General features: G+C 42.3%; 1 protein-coding gene and 1 long non-coding RNA gene across 14 annotated transcripts in view; one reads left to right on the top strand and one right to left on the bottom strand.

Moving 5' to 3' along the window:
- The window catches only part of LOC143835996 (uncharacterized), a 172,031-nt gene that overhangs the window by 57,396 nt on the left and 93,782 nt on the right, over window positions 1–20,853 (top strand). For 2 of the 8 annotated variants that reach the window (XR_013230437.1, XR_013230438.1), the window contains exons 4-7: window positions 1,392–1,495; window positions 2,617–2,679; window positions 7,415–7,468; window positions 9,170–9,302. The exons of 1 other annotated variant lie outside the window; for it this stretch is intronic. This is a non-coding gene — a long non-coding RNA (uncharacterized LOC143835996). The remainder of the gene's footprint in view (window positions 1–1,391; window positions 1,496–2,616; window positions 2,680–7,414; window positions 7,469–9,169; window positions 9,303–20,853) is intronic. 5 more of the 8 variants (XR_013230442.1, XR_013230441.1, XR_013230445.1 and 2 more) reach the window with 3 other exon arrangements.
- On the bottom strand, window positions 182–14,942 carry OPTC (opticin). 6 transcript variants are annotated; one of them, XM_077334607.1, is made up of 7 exons: window positions 14,816–14,942; window positions 10,300–10,536; window positions 7,701–7,854; window positions 4,783–4,941; window positions 3,545–3,747; window positions 2,159–2,254; window positions 182–1,159 (listed from the first exon to the last, which is right to left on the bottom strand). In XM_077334607.1, the coding sequence occupies exons 2-7, from the start codon at window positions 10,522–10,524 to the stop codon at window positions 989–991; spliced, it is 1,008 nt and encodes a 335-aa protein (XP_077190722.1). In that variant the 5' UTR covers window positions 10,525–10,536; window positions 14,816–14,942; the 3' UTR covers window positions 182–988. The 6 variants fall into 6 exon arrangements, with proteins under 6 accessions (XP_077190722.1, XP_077190723.1, XP_077190721.1 ...); XM_077334608.1 differs by lacking the exon at window positions 14,816–14,942 and adding an exon at window positions 11,425–11,618; XM_077334606.1 differs by lacking the exon at window positions 14,816–14,942 and adding an exon at window positions 11,453–11,618.

Genomic DNA, 20,853 nt, shown 5'->3' with positions numbered 1-20,853 from the left:
TAATTTAAATTATCCATGCACATTTTCTGTGTATACTCTTTGCTCAAGTGCATTTTGCTTTATTTCCTTTAAAGGTGAATTTGCAGTATGCACAGGCATACCACCTCAGCCAAATTTTTTTTGGGGGGGTGTCAATACATTGAGGGGAAGAAATTTCCCAAAAGAATTCCCCAACAATATATATAATCAAATCAAAATGATTATTACATCATACTTCAGATATATTGATGTACACTCTTTCAGTAAAGATGAAACTTTCAAATGACATAAACAAATGAATTTTAAAGCAAAAACTAGTTCACTGCTGGCATACAAATCTTCAAGTATTTAAAAGTGTATGTAAGAACTACAGATGCTGGGAATTTGAAAACCACAGAAGAAAAACCAGGAAGATAAATGATAACATAAAATGAGGACCTGGCTAAGCTCTACAACTGAAAGGAATAACTTCCACAGTCAACATCGCCAGCCACGGATTCTTAAGAGACGCATCCAGCCACTTGAGAATGAGGTGGTAGCTGTAACTACTCAAGAGACCCCCTCCCACACATAAGGAAGTGTGGCATTTTGGGAACAGAGATTATGGAAAGGCCTAGCATTTGCTACGTTCACCACCTTTATGGGAAGAAACACGAACATTCGCTGTTTTTACAGTCAGCTGAAGCTGCTTCTTTTCTTTCAGTCCCATATTAGGATTTTTAAAAGGGACACAAAGTGAATGTTTAAATCTGATTTTTAAAAATTAATCCTGTGGTATGATTTGTTGGGTTTTTTTTTCCAGCATGTGTATTTCCAAGGGCTAATGTATACTGCGTGCCTCCTGCATTCTCTTATAGGAGTAGGGGCCAAGCTGATAAAGAAAAGAGAGCTATACTGACAGAAAAGTCTAAGTGTATTGCAAGGAATAACAGCCAGCCACTTTCCTTGGGTCACCTTGGTCTTAATTCCCAGCAATCTCTGTGGCTGGTGGTTGATATAGGTGCTTAGTTCAGTAGAAACGGCCTGTGGGCAGACGAGGCAGGCAGAAATAGGCATCGGGGAAAAGGCTCAAGTTGATGGGATTGCCATCTAAGCGAATGTCCTCCAGTGCCCGACGGATATGACTGTGATCTCTGCTGTTGCAAAATGCATCTTCATGCATGGTCTGGATGTTGTTGTTCTGGCAGGGAAACAAAAAGCAAGGAGAAAATCTCAAATGGCCAAGCCAAGTCTCTTTTGAAGTGGCAGAAAGAACTTTTTAAGACAAAGAAAAGGGTTGCCAGCTCTAGGCTGGCAAATTCCTGGAGATTTTGGGGATGGAGCCTGAGGAGGGGAGGGTTGGAGGAGGGGAGGGATCTTATAATAGCAATAACGCAGTAGAATTCACCTCCCAACATAATCATTTTCTCCAGGGAACTGAATTCCATAGCCTGAAGACCAATTGTAATTCTGGGAGATCTCCAGCTACCACCTGGAAGCTGGCAATCCTATCAAAATGAAGAAAGGGGACTAACTGGTAAGTGCTTCCCCTTTCATATGGAACATCATGATCCTTTCGACTGGCTAAATAATGAGCTGACCTGATCTGTAGGGCAGCCTGATTTTTCCAGTTTGGATCAGGGCATTAGGCTGAACACAGTTCTCTTCTGTAGGGGGCAGCGGACAGGACCAAAAGGGGAAAGGGAATATCAGGTGGAGGAAGCCTGCTTGACAGAAGTGTTTCTTGACAGGAGCAGAACAAAAATAGAGTCCAATAGCACCTTTAAGGCCAATGAAGATTTATTCAAGTTGTGAGCTTTCGAGTGCATGCACTCTTCCTCAGTCTAAATAATTGTTGTTCATTTAGTCTGAGGAAGAGTGCATGCACTCAAAAGCTCACACCTTGAATAAATCTTTGTTGGTCTTAAAGGTGCTACCGGACTCTATTTTTGTTGTACTACTTCAGACCAACACGGCTACCCACTTGAAACTAGAACAGGAGCAGAACCAAGCTAAGTGAAATTAGAGGGGTTCCCATCCATAGACAAGTGTATACATGAGCCCAACTCATGGCCCTATCCCTTGCATTTCCTAGTAACCTATAACAAAATGAGAAAGAATGACTGTTGTGTTTCAGAGTCATTCCCTTGGCTGCTGGTGTCTCAATAGCTGGCAGTCAGGGTCTCTGTCGCTGCCTCACCTGTAGATGCAAAGACCGCAGTCCCTCAGGCAGGGGCACTGGGATATAGTCCAGTTTGTTATCAGCTAAGTAAAGGAACTGTAGCTTCTTCAGATCCTGAAAGCACATGAAAGAAGGATCAGGCCTTTACTTGCCCTAACTTTCAATTCAGGCTTCCCAAGATCTTTCCTGGATTTTCAAAAGAGGCCAATTTGTTTGCGTATGTCTTAATCAAACCCATTCTAAGAGGATGCAGCCATAGAAACTGTCAGGATTTTGCCACCAAATTGATCTCTAAAAATACATGTGCAAGAAAACTGGACATCATGCACCACTTGGTTTTTCTTTAGACAGACTTCGAGTAAATTTCATGCTATATTGAAGCTGCACATTTTTCCAGGGTTGATTATGCATAAAAGGTTTCCTCTGCTGTCAGAAGTCCCCTTTGTTTTTTCTTTGGTTTCTGCATGTGGCCCCAGTTTCCAAGTGGATATCCTCCCATGGTTTTTTTCAACTCTACATTGTACTTACCCCTTCCAGTGGTGAGTACCCATTTCCCTTGCATTTTCCCCATGATATCTGAAAGTTGCTTTGCAATGGTTTCCTCCCTTTCTTTGGTCCTGGAATTTTTTTCAAATGCAAAATGTTCCGCTGCTTTTGTCTCCACATCCTTCATCTACTAATAGGAGGTCCATTGGCCCCTTGCTCCACACCACCCACCAATGAGTGTCAAATAAACACTCTAAACATTTTTCTGGTTTCTCGGTTGTTTTTGCTTTTTTTCTTCGGGAAGCACAAAAGAAAACTGCATTAACAGAGCACATGCATAAATGGGTCAGGAATCGATTTAAAAGAGTAAGTGGATTGATGCAAAGAAAAAGATGAATGCATAATTAACCCAGGTACTGGACCTGGTTTCATAGTGAACATGTATCGGCTTCTTATTACAAGCAGATGTACATACGCACATACAGGATGTTTGTGTATTCACTATCACATATGGACAGGGCTACTGTAGCCCTGTTCACAAGTTGCAGTGAATACATTTACAATTTGTGTGTCATGTACATTAATTTTGTTTAATATGTGTATTACGTAATTCTTAGGTTACGTTCAGCTCTTGTACAGCTGAGCATATGATGCAAACCCCCCACTTATCCATGTACTAGTCCTTAGTTTCAGTTGCCAGGTGAATATGTCATGGCTGTCTCTTATAACATGCATGCACCTGTAGGTAGGATGTATGTGCATTCAGTGTAACATGTGATCATACAAATACCTTCCAAGACTTTTTGTCCCACAAATTCACTGGTTTATTAATATAGAAATGATATTCTGAGTTCACAATGGGAGACAATCACAGAGAAGCAGTAATCTATTGATCAGAAACAGATTTGAAAGTTTTACCTGGAAGGCTTCCGGTCGAATGCCTGAACTCTGGATCATGTTAAAGCGGACATCCAGCTGTATAATGCCACTGGGCAACTCAGGCAGGGAAGTCAACTTGTTTTCAGGGAGAATAAGTTCTTGCAAAGAGGGCAGCAGCCGGAAGGAGTCTTCATCCACCCAGGAAATAATATTGTTTGTCAAGTCAATTTGTTTCAGTTTTGCTGTGGAAAAAGTTCATATTCAAAGTGGTGCAGATGCTTTACTAGCCATCACTGTTCACAGGTTATGCTTGTGTCCCTTGAAATGTTATCACGCCCACTCTGGATAGTGCAGGAGACATAATTCTCCCTGACTACTACCCTTTAACTTTGGGATGAATTCACAACATGATGTGATGGAATGGTGACAGAACACAAGCAACCTGCTGTACTGCCTGCCATTCCACACCACCATTTCCTTCACCCTTTCCCTTCCCCTCAAGCGCTGGTGGAATTGAGAAGGTAGGAGGAGAGTCTTGTTAATTCCTCACCAAGCTTTAAATTAAAACCAAAGAGAAACAGTGCAGCATGTTCCTTAGGCGGAGGACTAGAACTACACCTGGGTCCAAGCCCCCACTCAGCTTTAAAGCCCACTGGGGTACCCAGAGGAAAGAAACAACAATGTGGCAGATGTTCACAGAAAAGGAAAAGTGCATGCACTCTTCCTCAGTCTAAGTGAGCACAAGTGAAATTGAACTAGGTGAGCAATAATACAAAGCGCAAAAATGTCACTTGAAGGGATTTTCAAAGATTATAACAAAATGTTTCCAAAGTAACGTGCTCCCAGAATTTATGAGAATAATTCCTGATTTGATCACGTCAACTGGCCCTAAATTGGAGATGGACCAAATCAATCATCGGATGCAATTCAGTATAAACAAAACCCAGATTATGAAATAAGAAGGTTTTCAAATATTTCCAGCTGAGATAAATGCACAGCAAGTTTCCCCACTGCTCTCAATGGATGCTTTACTTTTGACTTTGTTTGCAACAGGGAAAGTGACTCAATGAGAGTAAAGCACGAATGAGGCAGAAAGCTGTATAGGTGGCCTTGTTTGTAACAGGGAAGGTGGTTTGCAATACAACTGCATGCAGTTTTTCCAATCTAAACCCGTTAATTTTAACGGACTTCATCTGGAGTAACTCTGCATGAGGTTGCACTGTTACTTGAGGGTGAGACTGCTGGTAAGCTGCAAAAATCTAAAAATTAGGGCATACTGAGTCCAGTGAAGTCATTGGCTTGAATCCGAGTGATACGATTGAAGCGAGCATAGAAGTACACAGTCTCCAAGGGCAGAGGTGGGATGAGTTCTAGATCGGTGTCATCACAGTAAACAGAGGTTCTGATGCACACACAGGCCAAACAGGTGGGAAGACCTAAAAGCGAGACAGGACTAGGTTACTACAATGTGCTTTATGCGAGGCAGGCTCTGAAAACAGTCTGGAAGGGTCAGCTGGTTCAAGATGATACTGCATTTGGCAGAAAGGGTTTTTTAAAACTGAAGGGTAACGCTTCTCTCCATAGTAATAGTGATGCCTGTAACTGTGGTTTCCACACAGGGACCATCTTGTCCAGTTTCCCTATTACAACTGTGGTGGCTGATACAGCACAACAGATATTGTGATTCCACAGGGCATGTTCCCCTGCTGTTTCCCTGCTCTTGCTGATCACTTGGTGCGGATGGATGGAATATCCATCCATATTCTCCTCATGAAGCCTTGCAGTCTCCTTCTTGCGCAAATATAACATAGTGCAGATACTCTGTGTTTCTGGGTAAATTTACATTCAATGTAAATCTTCCTTCAGTTATTAGCACTTCAGCTGGCTCAGTTCCACAGGGCCTGCAAGATGGAGCACTTCTGCCAGGTGTTTGGTTGAGGCCAGGATAAGGACATTAACATCATCCAGGCCCCTCCTTTGAGCAAATGCGCCCTTCTGCTGGCTAGGAGATAACATCATGGAGGCAGTGGCAGAGCATGTTTGATTATTCTTATGATCTCTGTAAATGCTGTTATTAGGCTGTTAAATTTTTATGATGGTCTTAATATCTATGTATTATTTTAAACTTGTAAGCTACCATGTGCCAGCTTTGCTGGGAATGGCAGGGTAAAAGTCAAAAGTATAAATAAAGAAGCAAGCAACTAAACAAACATAAAACCTCTTACTCCTCCTCCATCTGCTAAAAAGCATTACGTTTGTGGATCAGATCACAGTGTACCGGGGTCAACATTTCATTTGCAGTAATGGCCAGTTGGACGTTTCCAGTGCTCCCCAGACATTAAGATTCCAAGCCACTCACCCTCTAGCGTCTGCTGTTCAGATGCCTGCAGCCTTTGTGGTTAGCTTCTCTAGGGTATATCCTGTCACACTGAGATAGGCTGACCTCACACTTGAATAGAGGTGATTTATCTCTTTTGATTTAGGACCCACAAAAGTTTGATGACATAAGGAAATAGATTTTAAGAAGACAGAATATGAAGTTTCTCCCAGGCCATATTATGCCATATTATTCCCTCTCCCTCCCCTAAAAGTGGGGGATAGGATTCATAACTTTGTCATATTATGAAGCAGCAGTCAAAATGACTGGAGATTCAGTTTGTGTTATGAAGATATGAGAAATGTTATATGAGAGTCACCTTGGCCCAATTCATAAGCAAGGGCTTAATTCACTTTGGGGGGAAAGAAACAAATGGGGAAAAAAAACTATTGAGTCAACTCTAATTAAGACATGGATCACAAGCTATCAGCAATCCAAAGAGGCTGCTTAAAAATGAATCATTCCTGGCCAAGTCCAATCCAGAAGAAGCAACACTTTCTGAATGGATGGGGCTACCCATAATTTTTTGTTTGCCTCTCATATATAAAGATACAACCCCTGAAGGAGATATTTGTGCACTCAAAAACCATTGCTACTATTTTTTCAGCTAACAGCCCATTGCAGAGTTAAATCGACTGCAGAGACATGACAAGATTCCAAGCACCAATTAAAAACACTTGGATTAAAAAAATAAAAAAAAATAAAAATAAAACACTATTCAGAGAACTAAACAGGCCCCAGATCTATTAGTGGAGGAGTTCAAAGCAGAAAGGCAACAATTTCCCTCAGCTTACTACTTAATTTGTCCTGGTTCAGAGTGACAGAAAATGAATAAAGATATTTATCCCTCTCTACAGGATTTTAATTGTCACTAATCTAATTGCTACTCTGTCCGATTGCTGCTACGTGTCTGCTCATTAAAGTGTTGCTTTGTTGCTGTTTTTGTTTATTTCAAAGCCGTTCTTTTCTTAGGCTCCCCTCACATCTCAAGGAAGAAGCCCCATCATTTTTTATAGAAAAAGAGCACATTCCCTCATGTTCCCTGAGGAAGAAAAAGGGACTGCGGGGAAAGTGGAAGGAATGGGGCTGTCTCTCTTTAATGCCCAACAGTATGAAGAGCTTTTCTATCAGTTAAGATTCTAAGCAACACAGAATTAAATAAGCTCCCAAACAAAACAAAAATTAATAATAAAAACTAATTGGGAAAAACATAGAAGCCAACAACAAAAACGTAGAAGTTTAAGATTAGCAAGACTACCTTGAAAACTGATTTTTTTTAAAAAAATGATATTGAGTATGTTTTAGGATTCACTGGCTATGTGAAACAGAATTGTTTTAAATATATATAGCACATATTTACATCACTAATATGTCTCCCAACTATGTCTGTGTGATGCTTTAAAATGATTGTATTATTTTTGGGAAGGAAAATGATTTTTTAAAAGCAGTTCTATACAGCAAAACAAAAAAACCCTGATTGGGCAATTTAATTTGGTTACTATTGCAGTCATAAAGTCTTATATGTGTTCCAGGTGTTCACAATCATGAGGAAACCCTGGATGCAACCTATAATGAAAGAATTACAGGTAGGGGATGGGTGATGAGAATGGGAAATGTGAGGGGTTGCCTGTTTATCAATGTTACTATGAATATGGGCAAGAAAATGAGAAAAAAGGATGGAAGATAAAATTGAACTTGAGACCTTTGTTGCCTCAGTTTAAGCAACATTCTCAGAAAGAGGCCACTGGGATACAACTTTTTACCAATTCAGCCCCATGCCTCCCTTACTGTTAAAAAGGAAAAGATTTGCTCACTCACCCTGATTTATGACAGATCCGAAGAGACCTGGTCCCTTACTCTTGGGAGTTGCAGAGCTTGGTAGCTTGCTTGGTGGAACCTCAGTTGGTACAGCTGTTGTGCTCAGAGGCTGTGGAAAACCCCTGGTAGGAGGGGCTAAGGTATCAACTTCAATCTGCAAGTCAAATACACATGGCTTTCCAAATCAATACCAGTTTACAGGCATGAGCCGTGCAAAGCATTTCCTAATTCACAAGTTTTCAGGTTAATATTTATTTAAAATATGCACATTCCATTTTCCTGCACAAAAGTGGCCTCAAAATATCTTATGAAGTCATCACATCGCAATAAAAAGAACATGGGTAAAAATACAATAAACATTATTTTAAAAGTTTAGTTCCGCTAGAGAATTTCTGCCAGTGGAGCATGAATTTGTCACCTCCACTCTCCCCTTTTTTTCAAGAGGCATGAGATATGCTTAGGACGGCAGCCCTGAAGATGAATGCCAAACCAGTTCTGGGAGGCTCAGAATCATTCACAGCAGTCTCTGAACTCTGACACATAGAAATTAAGGGGAAAGTCCAGTCTCCTACAGAACATCCATGGCTGCCTATATACAAGAACAGCACAGTGAGAAGTTTCTATAAGCAGGTCCATTATGTAGGATGGAGTAGTCAAACTGTGGCCTTCCAGATGTCCATGGACATCTGGAGGGCCGCAGTTTTAAAACACAAGTGCTGGGAAAGGAGAGTCTTCCTCCCTGCTGCCAAACAGTCTCCTTTCCTGAACAGTCCAATCTTGCTATTGATGCTTGACACATCCACTTTGTTGGTCCTGAAGGGTTTTAATATATTTTCCAAGGCAACTGCCACAACAATCCTCTATCCTCTTCTGAAATCTGCACTGTCCTTGGATAAATAAGTGTTATTAAAGGTAAAGGTATCCCCTGTGCAAGCACCGAGTCATGTCTGACCCTTGGGGTGACGCCCTCCAGCGTTTTCATGGCAGACTCAATACGGGGTGGTTTGCCAGTGCCTTCCCCAGTCATTACCGTTTACCCCCCAGCAAGCTGGGTACTCATTTTACCGACCTCGGAAGGATGGAAGGCTGAGTCAACCTTGAGCCGGCTGCTGGGATAGAACTCCCAGCCTCATGGGCAAAGCTTTCAGACGGCTGCCTTACCACTCTGCGCCACAAGAGGCTCTTAGGTGTTAAGTGTTATTAGGATGACCTTATTGGATAGGGATTGTGTCATCTGCACTGGCTTCCTATTTGATTCTGAGCTCAATACAAGATGCTGTTTTTGACGTTTATGCCTTGTGCCCAGAACTGTTAAAGCAGTGCCTTGTCATGTATCGTCCAAACCTAGATTTGAGATCTACACATGGGACCTTCCCTCAGGAGCCAACTCTAACTGACGTTCTGCTAGGGAGGACCCAGGGGACAACCTTTCCAGTTGTTGCCCCTTGATTATATCATTCCTTCCCCAGGAACCAAGAGTGCTGGCCCCTTCTTTGGAAACAATCTGGACTGAAGACATTTATTTTATTTTTATACTACCCTCCCCTGAGGCTCCAGGCCTTTGAGTTATGCTGCCTAATGGTGCTGAGGAACTTTTTAATGGTGAGTTGGCTGAAATATGTTGCCTTTTCTTGTGCTGTTTAACAATGATGATATTTATCTACTTCTATTATCTGCAATCTGTTTTGTAAACCAACTTGGGGTCCATGTGGGGTTGAAAAGCAGTTTAGGAATGCACTAAAATAAACCAATGTGATTGCTGAGGGACAGGAGAGATGCACCCATATGACTGATGGAAGCTGCTCTACCATTCCTCCTTGGTTGAGTAAGTCAGCATACCTGATGTCCATGTCATACAGGCAAATAGCTGGGTCTACCAGAATCTCCAGTTGTTTCTCAAAGTAACCCCAGTTTTGCAAACTGGTTGAGTTGATGAATTTCTGTATATTTACATGTTATGTTCAAAATATTGGGAATGTTTTACCAAGAACTGGTAGAAGAATGGAAGACTATGGAGATAGGGAATGGGATAGAAACAGGGGGCAGAAAGAAAAAGGACAAGGAATTATGTAGAGCATCAGCATGGCAAATTCTTTGCTTGATATGAGACTACTTCCATGGGAATTTCTTAGTACATCAAATACATAAAGCCCTGACTGGTTGGTGTTGGAAGTGAAGGACTAATATTTCTTAGCCTCAGACTTCAGAGAGGGATTATAAGAGAGTTAGAAAGATGGATAGGCCTGGACACCAACATCCTTTCTCTCTACTGCTCTGATGCGATTGCTACTACCAGGAGATCTTCCCTCCTTCTGGATTTGACATCTTCTCTCCACACTTTTCCATATTATTCTCCATCTTGGCACCCTGGCATGAAATGGATTCCTGCATTTCCCTCCGTTTTGTTTAGCTAGACTAGAATCCTATCTCTATCCTGTCTAGAATGGATTTCCTTGTGATAAAGGACTCATATTAGTTTGAAAAGTTAGAGTCTCTGCTTGCTATTTTGATTCCTTTCTGCACACACACTTCTGCTGTGTTCTGAGCCTTGGGCACTCTGCTAACACACAGGTATAATAACAATTCTAACCATTAGTACCTTTGATGTCAAGTCCTCATAATCGTAGATATCCTCATAATTACTGAGATCAATGATTTCTCCATAATTGTCCAGGCTGACATCATCACTGTCTAGATCCAAGTTGTCATAAAGTAGAATGTCAGTTTTCAGCTTCTTTTTCTTCCCCTCTTCCTTAGGCAGAACTGCTGGAGCCAGTGCAAAAGTCAGGACAGATATTGTGCTCATCAAGGCTGCAGTCTGCATCCCGGGGGTCGGCTAAGTGGGGAGGCAACAATAGCATCATTAAAACAAACAAATAAACAAAAAACCAACCCAGCAGGAGGAATGAACATGCCATTTTCTAGTCAGACGCAGATTCCCTTGTGTGCACTTTTGGCACCTCAGTCTCTCTAGGCACCAGACCTGCAGCGATAAAATGAAAAGAATGGCTCTCCCCATCCCACCTCCGCCACTGAGCAGATTAGAAGAAACAGAGCAGAAGGATGGGATGGAATATCAACATTGAACAACCAAAGCTCACCAGAGCTTAGCTCTAGGCTCCATTTTCTAGAATATGAGTCAAAATAACAAAGCAAGCAATATCCTTTGAGCATGAGCAGAGTGCTTTCCTCCCACTACTGAACAAACACTACCAGTCCACCCCCTCCCATTAGAGCTGCCAACCTCTAGGTGAGACCTAGAGATCTCCTGGAATTACAACTGATCTCCAGGCTATACTGTAGAGGCTATTTACCCAGGAGAAAATGGCTGCTTTGGAGGATGTATTCAGCATTATATCCTGCGGAAGTCCCTCCCCAGGCTCCAGCCCCTAGATCTCCAGGAATTTCCCAGCCTGTAGCTGGCAACCCTCCCCCCCCCCTGCACAGCTTAGATTGGCTTCCAGGCAGCCTCACACACAGTTTTATGTTAGAGCTTAAGTACGGGAAGTGGTAGGAGCAGCAGGGCTAAAAGGGCCTTTCTCAAGGTTAAATGCAGTCTTTAGTAGAGTTTATTCAGTACCATATCCCCAATCCCTGAGAGCCGTTTCCTCGACTGCCTTCTTATTTAACTGTCACAGCTCCCTCTCTGCCTTCTGTGCACGTGGATAGCTGCCTTTCTCGCTCCAACTTGCTGAGCCTTTGCTTTAGCTCCTTATCATTATACCTTCTGTTGCTTCCAAAGCCTTTCTGACCTTGCCCTGCAGCATTTTCAAAAGATGCTCCTTTACAAGCTTCCTACAGAGAGACTGGGGACTTCACAGCTGCAGAAAACAAATGGCTGAAGTTTTGAGCCCCCAAGAGATTATTACTCTCCTTCCTCTTTCAGTCTTTTCCTCATGCTTGAATGTTCTGCTGTGCCTGAGGGGCACAGGATAGAGTCACCTCTGGCTCAAGAAACAGATTCGACTGTTTAACAGACAAGATTGAAAGGACATTCTGGTCCACAGTGACAAAGCAGGAGGCAGCCTCAGAAAAGGAGAGTCTAGCAGGTTCACGCCATCAGGGGAAATGCTGAGAAGCTATTAGCAATTTGGTGAATAACAGCTCACAAATGACTGCTGCTTATTCCCTGGGTCTTGTTCCCCACAGGGCTTAACTCCTGTCCTTAACCCAAAGGGAGCATTGAAGATGGTTCTCCTTCTTCAGCAGAAGGTTTTGTTTTTAATTTGCTAATCTCACAAGGGTTTTTTTTTTGTTTTTAGGATTGACCGAAAGCTAGCCAGGCCAGGTCTTCTTGCGTTAAAAGCAGCTTGGCACACAAAAAGGCAAAGGTTTTTTTGATATGGAAACAAACCTTTTAGGGCTGCCAGTTTATAGGGACTGCGGAATTACAACTGCTATCCAGAATACAGACATCCATTCCTCTGGAGAAAAGGCTGTTCAGGAGAGCGGACTCTGTGGCATTATATCCGACCGAGGTGCCTCCCATCCTCAGACCACATCCGCCTCAGTTTCCACTCCCAAATCTCCTACTTAGCAGAACTTCAGCCATTGTGCAATTTTGAAGGAGTGCGGAACGGCCCTTAGAGTTGGCTCCTGAGGGAAGGTCCCATGTGTAGGAATCTCCAGGAATCTTCCAACCCAGAGTTGGAAAACCTAATTTTAACCTTTTAATGACTGCATGTCAATGTTCTTAAAAGCACAGCTACACAAGAAGGTTGAAAAGTTGTCAACCATAACTCAAAGGTCTGCATGAAATGACTTGTCACTAAAGGGTGTAGAATCATTACCCATATGTACTCCCTTCTTGATTCACATGCTCGAAGCAAAGGACCATGGTGATACCCTAACAATTTTTCTGATGGTAGGAATGGAGGGAGGAAGAGTAATCACACCTGATTCCCTATCCAAATGCAATCTCCGTTTATGTGGTTTTATTCCTGTGAAGATTCTACAGAATAGTATTTTATGTGGCCAAAACAGGTGCATTATTTCAGCCGTGGAAAAGCCTGGAGAACACAACCGTATACTTAGGGCTGAAAAACACAAATCAGGGAAGAGGTGGAGCTCAGCCCAGGACCCTCCTAGACAAAGGTAGAACTAATGGAACAAGGTGTGGAGCCCATGTGCCCAGGGTCAGAGCTGAGCAGTCACAGGGTGGAGCCAATGGAAAATACTAATTCATCTAGGATGCAGAGTTCCCCTCACTCCCCAGCAGAACTGCTATCAGGATAGAAAAAAAACTAGAAAAGGCAGCTGCAGCATTTAGAGAAGCTGGTTTTGAGGCACAGAGAAGGTAGGGTTGAAAGTGAAGACAAAAACTGGTTGCAAACTAGGGTTACCAGCAGGCGATTCACCTCTGTGGGAATGTTGTGGCATTCAGCAAAAGCTCTCTTTAATCATAAAGTTTTGGCTGAATGTTTGAGTGTCACTTGTGATGTGCTGTCATCACTTCTGGTCATGCCAGAAGTGATGTCAGTGTATTGGGATACTGGCCATCCCCTCCATTTCCCTCTCATTTCTCTCTTGCTGCCCAGCTAAGGAGTTGTGGGGAAGACCCTCTTGCAGTGTGACAGAGGGGAAGCTTTAAAAAATGTCATGGCTTTGTCTGCACACCCAAGTCCTATATATACTCCAAATAATGCCCAAGCTCCATAACATAAAGATTATTTGAATACACAAACCACATGAATTTTTTGTAAGCGAAAACATAAGAATGCAGCTTGAAAAATGTGAGTGATTCATGGACAAATGTCCTGGCATTCTCTCTCCCTCCTTTTCTTTTTCTTTCTTCCAAAGTTAAAAGGCAGTGGCAGGGACCCATAACAGAAACTGGCACTCTCAGGCAGCTGTGAGACAGGATAAGAGGGAGAAAGGCGGGGTGGGGGTGGTCCTGCATTATGCTTGCCTTTATTCCCCATCGAAGCTAACATAAGTTCAAGGGAGTCAGTTTGTATCAAGACAATAGCATAGTGGGGAATGCTGTCACCCCAATCTAAACAGTTATTTAACCTTCAAAATATATTCAGAGAACCGATTAAAACTTCCTACCTCTCCTCTAGTTATACCCCACCTCTTAACATTCATCTACCCTTCCTGAAATGTCCATTTACAGAAATAAAACAAGTACATATAAGGATTTCCTAGGATCCCATTCTGCTTTAATTGCATGTTGTCATATATTATATGTGCCTGCACACTCTTACAGAGGCATATGCTCCTTTGTAACCTGAGTGGTTAGTGCAATTACCCAAACACAAGCCAGTTTGAAGAAAATTAAATGGGGGATCATAAGCTCCGGCCACCTCAAGAGAAGAGGCTGTCTAGAACAGGGGCATTCTGAATGTGGTACAAGGTTGCCCTTCATACAGCCCAAGGACAGACTGTGAAGGGAAATTTAAAACTGATTAACTTTCTTGGAAGAGGGGCTGTTTCATTCCAAAGATTATGGTGACTGGCCAGTAGCCAAGAAAAAAAATGGTCAAAGCATTTGTTCCACGTTTTCATGTATCTGTGCATCATCATACATGCTTATATATGCTTAAATGCATGCATGCCTGTGCACCTGTATATTTAAAATATGATTGACATAGGTATACTAATATTTATGTAGGCATGGTGCATGCACATGCACACAAACTCAACACAGTTCATATTACAACATTAACATACCACATGTAAAGATGCACATGCATATAAAGATGCATGTATACATACAGGTATGCATAAATCAAGATATAAGAGCCATCCTTACTTATCTGTATGGGTGCACATACACACACATGTTCTGATATATGTACATACATGTCTACATGCATGCACACAAATATTTCAGAGAATGCTGGTCTTAAAGAGAAAAGCTGATAAAAAGCGAGGACTCTACATCTTTACTCCCCACAAAGCTTCCCTGGATCAAAACCAAGAGGCTTTGAAGAATTACACACTGCCAGAAGAGCTTGTGTGTTGTGCGTTAGCCCCAATCTTGAGGCTGCTTCTAATCTCACAATGTTTCTGCACTGATCATGAAAGTTCCTGACTAAGCCCTGCTTGTTAAGGACAAAAAGGTAGAGGGAAAAGTTGCGGAAGGGGGAGGGGCAAATCACCAATATACATACCACTCTTCTTCCTTCTGACTTGAATGAAGAAAGAAGCCAACTCTCTGTGCTTCTCTAGTTATCTGAGCGATGTGGCTGAAAAGCTTTTAATGAGAGTGGTGGATGGAGTGGATGGAGGACAAAAATGTTTAGAAGGGATAGGTTGGAGAGGGCACAGCAAAAAGGGCAGCCAATCACGGTAACGATTTTTCCATCTGTCACAAAGCCTCCCCCTCCCTGTGGCATCCCTGTGTGAAGCCCTTCACAAATAACTGTGCTTAATTAAGGCTTTTCTCCAAAGCTTGACTTTGCCTTGCTTTTGGGATAGGAGGCCCCAGAGGAGCTTTTTGTCAGGGGGAGGGGGATTTACAAACGTTGCCACAGTTAAGTTCACTTTTTTGAAGAAGTACAAGATGAGCAGGGTAGGGGGATTATTCCAGTCTATGCAGAAACCTCTAAGTACCTGTTCCATTTCTTGGAATCTTTGTCAACAATTCAGATGGGACTAGTTTATTAGGCTCCTATTAAAAGCAATTAAGTCAGTTAAAATGTCAGCATTTTTACTCTTGATATCTTTCTCTGTTCAGCTATTTCCCAATCAGCCTTAATCATTTAATATATAGACTTGCCCCTTCCTTCCCAATTGTTGACCTCTGATATTGTATTCAGTAAAAAAAAAAATGCATAGCCTCTAATATTAGACAAAAAGTAGGGATGGGCACAATCTGGCTCACAAACTAAAGTTCCTCACAAATTTTGAACAGTTCATGGTTTGCAAACTGAAGAATCACCATGAACTTCCATAGATTTTGATGCAGTACATGAAGAGTATAAAGCAGGAGTTCGAATAGTTCAGCCAGCTTGGTGTAGTGGGTAAAAGCAGTGGCTTCTAATCTGGTGAGCCAGGTTTATTCCCTAGTCCTCCACATGCAGCCAGCTGGGTGAGCTTGGGCTAGTCACAGTCCTGTTAGAAGCTGTTCTCACAGACCACTTTTCTCAGAGCTCTTTCAGCCTCACCCACCTCACAGGGCGTCTGTTGTGAGGAGAGGAAGGGAAGGTGACTGTAAGCCACTTTGAGACTTCTTCAGGCAGTGAAAAGTGGGACATAAAAACAACTCTTCTGCATCTGCTGCTCATCCCCTAAACCAGCAGCATTCATGAACTGATGTATCAGTTCATGGTTCAGCCACGAACCATGCCCCAAATCACAAAAATGCAGTTTGTGTCCATCCCTAATTTTAAAAAGGGTCCTAAGGTCATGTGAGATGGAATAATTTAATATGGAACTATGAGGGTAGATACTACTACCTATGCATGACCATTAGTAGTTTTAAATTTATTTAATACTAATATTCTCAACTAAACTTACAGGGCCATTCTGCACCCAATTTAAAAAGTCTTACTGTTTGCAAATGCCATATTTTTGGCATTTTGCACAACATCATAAACATCCAGCATTACATATGCAAACCGGCAGCTACCTCCTCCATTTTAAAGCACTTGCAGGGAAATCCACAAAACTGGATTCCCCCTGCCATGTAGCACTAGCATGATGAGAGCAGCCAGTAAGACACTTGCATAAGTCACATGCGTTATCAAAGTGGCCGAAGTAGCAAGATCTCCAGCTCCAGTGCCCACCCTCGAGCCCACCTCTCTCTCTCTTAACACGGAATGGGGATTTTTAAAAAAGAACAACTGCTTGGAGCAACACATAGACACAAAATCGCCCAGGCAGAGCACAAAATAATTTTTTCACACCAGTTTGTCCATAAAGCATGCCTCTTCCCCACCCAAAAAAGAAAAACCCAATTCGCCCAAAATAATTTTTTTAGTGTTACAGTACCATTGTACTGACATAAGGCTTTTTCCCCCTGTGCGGAATGGCCTACAGTTTTAAATATTCTGATAGAGACAAAAGCAGAATAACTTGATTTAGGAATGAGAGAATTATGCACATCTTTCTTTAAATAAAAGAAAATAAGAATGCTTAACTTTGGATGGATCTGTGCCAAGGAAAATTTGTGTGCAATAATTTAAATAAGCAATACAAATTACTTACATCACACCAAGACCACCTTTGAACCACTGATTTAAATCAGCATTTCAATTTGTACTTCAGATAGCATCTTCAAAAGGCATGCATACTATTTTACATACTGATTTACACCTAAACATATTCTAGAACTAGAGGAGTCATTTGAGTTGAGTTGTACAATGTTAAGTAAGTTTATTCCTTGGTTTCCTGCAGCATAATTTTATAAAATGTATGGCAACAAGCATTGAAATCTGGCTGATGGGACACAATGTTACCCCACTGGGAAGATTTATGCCTTTCATGTGAAATATTTCTTCAGTATGTTTCAGATTTATTAATCAAAACTCTGCATTGTCATCAAACTGCCATATGAAGAATTTGTGTTGCTGAAAGGGTCTCATCTTTCATATCTGCACCATTTGCAATGCAGCACAACTCCAATTTTCTTTCTACCTCAGTTTCTCTGCAACATTTCTTTCAAATATTAGATTTCCTGGATGCTTTGTTTTACTATTTGACCATTATAAACATTATTATAGAATGACATCATGGGACCCTGAAATATGGAATAAGCAACTTTATTTAAATCTGTGCAATCTTAGAACAACCTGATGCAAAAAATGGCTACTGTCCTACTTGTAGGTTAGTGGTCCCCAACCTTTTTATCACCGGGGACCACTCACCGGGGACCACTCAACGCCTTTTACTGAGGTCCAGTGGGGGGGGGTAGTTTACTTCTCTACTCTCAACCACTGCCCTAACGCTCTCTGATCGCTATGGTAATGTTTAAACATCCCTTCAAAATAAGATACAGACATGCCACAACAATGAACATTTTATTTTCATGGAACTTTGAACTCATGACAATGACAAATCAATGGGAACTCTGAGCTTGTTTCTCTGCAACGAGATAGTCCCATCTGGGAGTGATGGGAGACAATGACAACCGAAGTGTGTTGTAAAGGGCCGGGGGGGGATGAAGTAAAGGGCCGGGGGGGGGGAGAGAAGGTGTCCTTCGCGGCCCACCTCCAATTAGTCAACGGACCACATGTGATCCGCAGCCCACAGGTTGGGGATCGCTATTGTAGGTTTTATATTTTTACTGATGCTCCCCAAAACTGTTTTCCCCAATGCATTAATTCACAGGATGCTCTGGTTCCTATTATCATCATTCAGGTGTATCTTCAGTCCCCTTTCTATGGCCAAATGACTGCTGTATGTGGTGCTCTATCCTGAATAAATTTGCACTCTTCACATTTTAGACTGTGGACTGAGAAGGCATTCAGATTGTAAATGTTGTATGTATGGTATGAATGCACCTAGATAAAATGTGACGTCTTGAGTGCTGTAATATCAGAGAGAAGATGAAGACTAATAATGGCCCTGAACCTATCTTCCTGCTTTATGTAGTAATCCTAAAAATATTTGTCTGGAAGTAAACCCCCATGCAATAAAATGGGATTTATGTCTGAGTAGACATGCTTAACTTAATCCCATCTTCTATTTGTCATGCTCTCCTACACAAAGGTGATCAGTCTAAGCTCAATCATATCAAAGGGCAGACTAGAGTATTTCTCTGTAGGATTATATTGTTAGTATCACCTGGGACAAAATGGTGTCCAAACCTGCTTGGCTATGAAAGTAATACACAAGCTATGCTAAATCACCGTCAAGGAATTAGAGCAATTACAAGAGAAGACAGCTGGTGGTTGCTGCTTGTAACAGGCCTTAATAGCTTATACAGCAGGTCAGTCCTGCCAGTCTACCGGCAGCCACAAACAGAGAAAGAAGCCTGTGCCAGCCAGTTTCTAAATAGTTACTGAGGTTTTGTGGGTTATTTCCAATAATGCTGCAGACTTTGCTTTGTGAACTCAGGTACAAAAAGTACCAAAATGTGAATGGCAAAATATTTTAGAGTTGCCAAATTATGGATGACATGCATGAGTGTCAAAGGGCAGGGTTAATTGCACAGAGTCCAATTGCTACATCTGTCTTAAAGGCAGCCAAGCTTTGCCATGTATACCATTTAAAATTGATAGCACTTCATATGTGTTTTTCTATATATTCACTTAAGCACTTTATAAGAACTGCTGGTTATCATGTAGGCTGACTCGGACTGACATGCTGCCCAAGCAGTCCATGGAACAGCAAAGGACACCTAAAGATAATTCACAAATACAGTTGCCACCTTCTGTTCTGCAATACGACTCTTATACCTTTGACATAGGCAATGTAGGTAGAAATTCATCAGGGAAAGCTTTGCTCATTGCTGTCTTTTCTGTGCTGGAAGAAATGTTGGGTTTTTACCTGTCATGAAGCTCTTAAAGGCACAAAAGTGAAGGCAGCATTTCATGACAGGAAGGTAAATAATATGAGCTGCTAAATAACACCCCGTGAAGTCCATATTAAAGACACAGGACATTTTATTTTCTCCAGGCTGTTGGCATCCCTACTGTTCTCTGTTGTATGTCCCCAGCATCTGGTGTTCTGGGATGAATTTAATTACTTTTGCTCATTAACCAGCTGGAGACCTACAAGGAATCTCAGGGAACTGGAAATTGGGAAATTCCCTTCTCTCTCTCCAGGATGCTATAAATTCTTAGGGGCATAAGGAGGTCATAATCCCCATTCCACGTTAACCCCTCTCCCATCTCTCAGGTGCACTCAGTACTCTGAGGGCAATAAATATGCTTGATCATTATCAATCAGTGTTGGAGAGTCATGTGAAAGCCAGAAACTTGTCTAGGTCTTCAGATGTACTTTTACTGATTTTATGATAGACTAGAAAAAAGGCCCGCTGTAGTATAAATACAGCGGGCTCTATCTGTGAGTCCTGGACTGCGTGGGTACGCCGCAGCTTACCTGAGGGCACAAAGACAGTGCGGGTGGGCGCCGCAGCGGGCGTTCGCATCTCTGGGGGCAGCGGCATTCGGGGGACGGGCGACGGGAATCGCGGCTCCTCGGCCTGGCGCGGCAATTGCGCCGCTGCCGATGTTGGGGCCTCTGGTGGCAAGTGCGGCTCATCTTCTGGGCCCAGCGGTCTTGTGGCGGCGAGTCTGGAGGGCGGCGTGCAGGGAGCAACTGCGAGCCGCGCTGTGCGCGGCTCGCAGCAGCTCCCTGGCCGGCAGCCTGACGTGTTGGAGGCGCTTTGCACCTCTCGACGAGCCAGGTCGCCGGCCAGGGAGCAACTGCAAGCCGCGCTGTGCCTGCCGATTGGGCCCTCTGATTGTCAGTCCGGAGGAAGGGGCCAATCGGCACCCTTCCTTATCACGGACTGAGCCCGCCCTAACTCCTCCCACTCCATGCTTAACGAATTATTTAGTCCATGGCGCCCGTGGCACCACGGGCGGTTTTAAGATTCAAGTGGGTAGCTGTGTTGGGTACCTGAAAAATCAGAACAAAGTTTGAGTCCAGTGTCACCATTAAGACCAACAAAATCTTAAAGGTACTGGACTCCAACTTTGGACTGTCTTTATGATAGGCATTTGATCACGATGTTTGTCATGAGAAAGAAAAAACTGTGGTGAAGAAAATCACAAAGGAAAAGAAATAAGCAATTCAGGAAATTCCCCAACCACACTCTCAAATCTTCTCCTCCATGATAGTAATTTTCATCGACTGTCAACATTTTGTGCCTCCTGAGCATGTTCAGTCTTGTACTGGAACAAGATCTGGAGATCAGAATCAGAGTAAAATTAATTTCTCCCAAAGAACTTTGCTTATGCAAATTCAATGAGAAGTTTTAAATGTGTATATTGTAGCTATGTGTTTGATCCTATTCTCTTCTGAATGCCTGTTGGAATGGATGGAATTCACAATATTTGCACACTACTTTGTTTATGTGACTAAATAATTTAAGGCATGAAAAATTATTATTGTTGTTGTTATTATTATTATTTTGATGTATTTCTCGCCACTCCCAGCAAATGGGCTCATGGTGGGTTACCATGTTAGCCCCCATATATAATAAAACCCCCAATAAAACCCAGTAAAAATAACATTAATACAAAAAAAGACAAAAAAT

This window comes from Paroedura picta, chromosome 4, assembly GCF_049243985.1.
Source record: "Paroedura picta isolate Pp20150507F chromosome 4, Ppicta_v3.0, whole genome shotgun sequence".
Lineage (NCBI taxonomy): Eukaryota > Metazoa > Chordata > Lepidosauria > Squamata > Gekkonidae > Paroedura > Paroedura picta.
The sequence above is the reverse complement of the archived record's forward strand: the minus strand, read 5'-3'. Positions and strand labels throughout refer to the sequence as shown.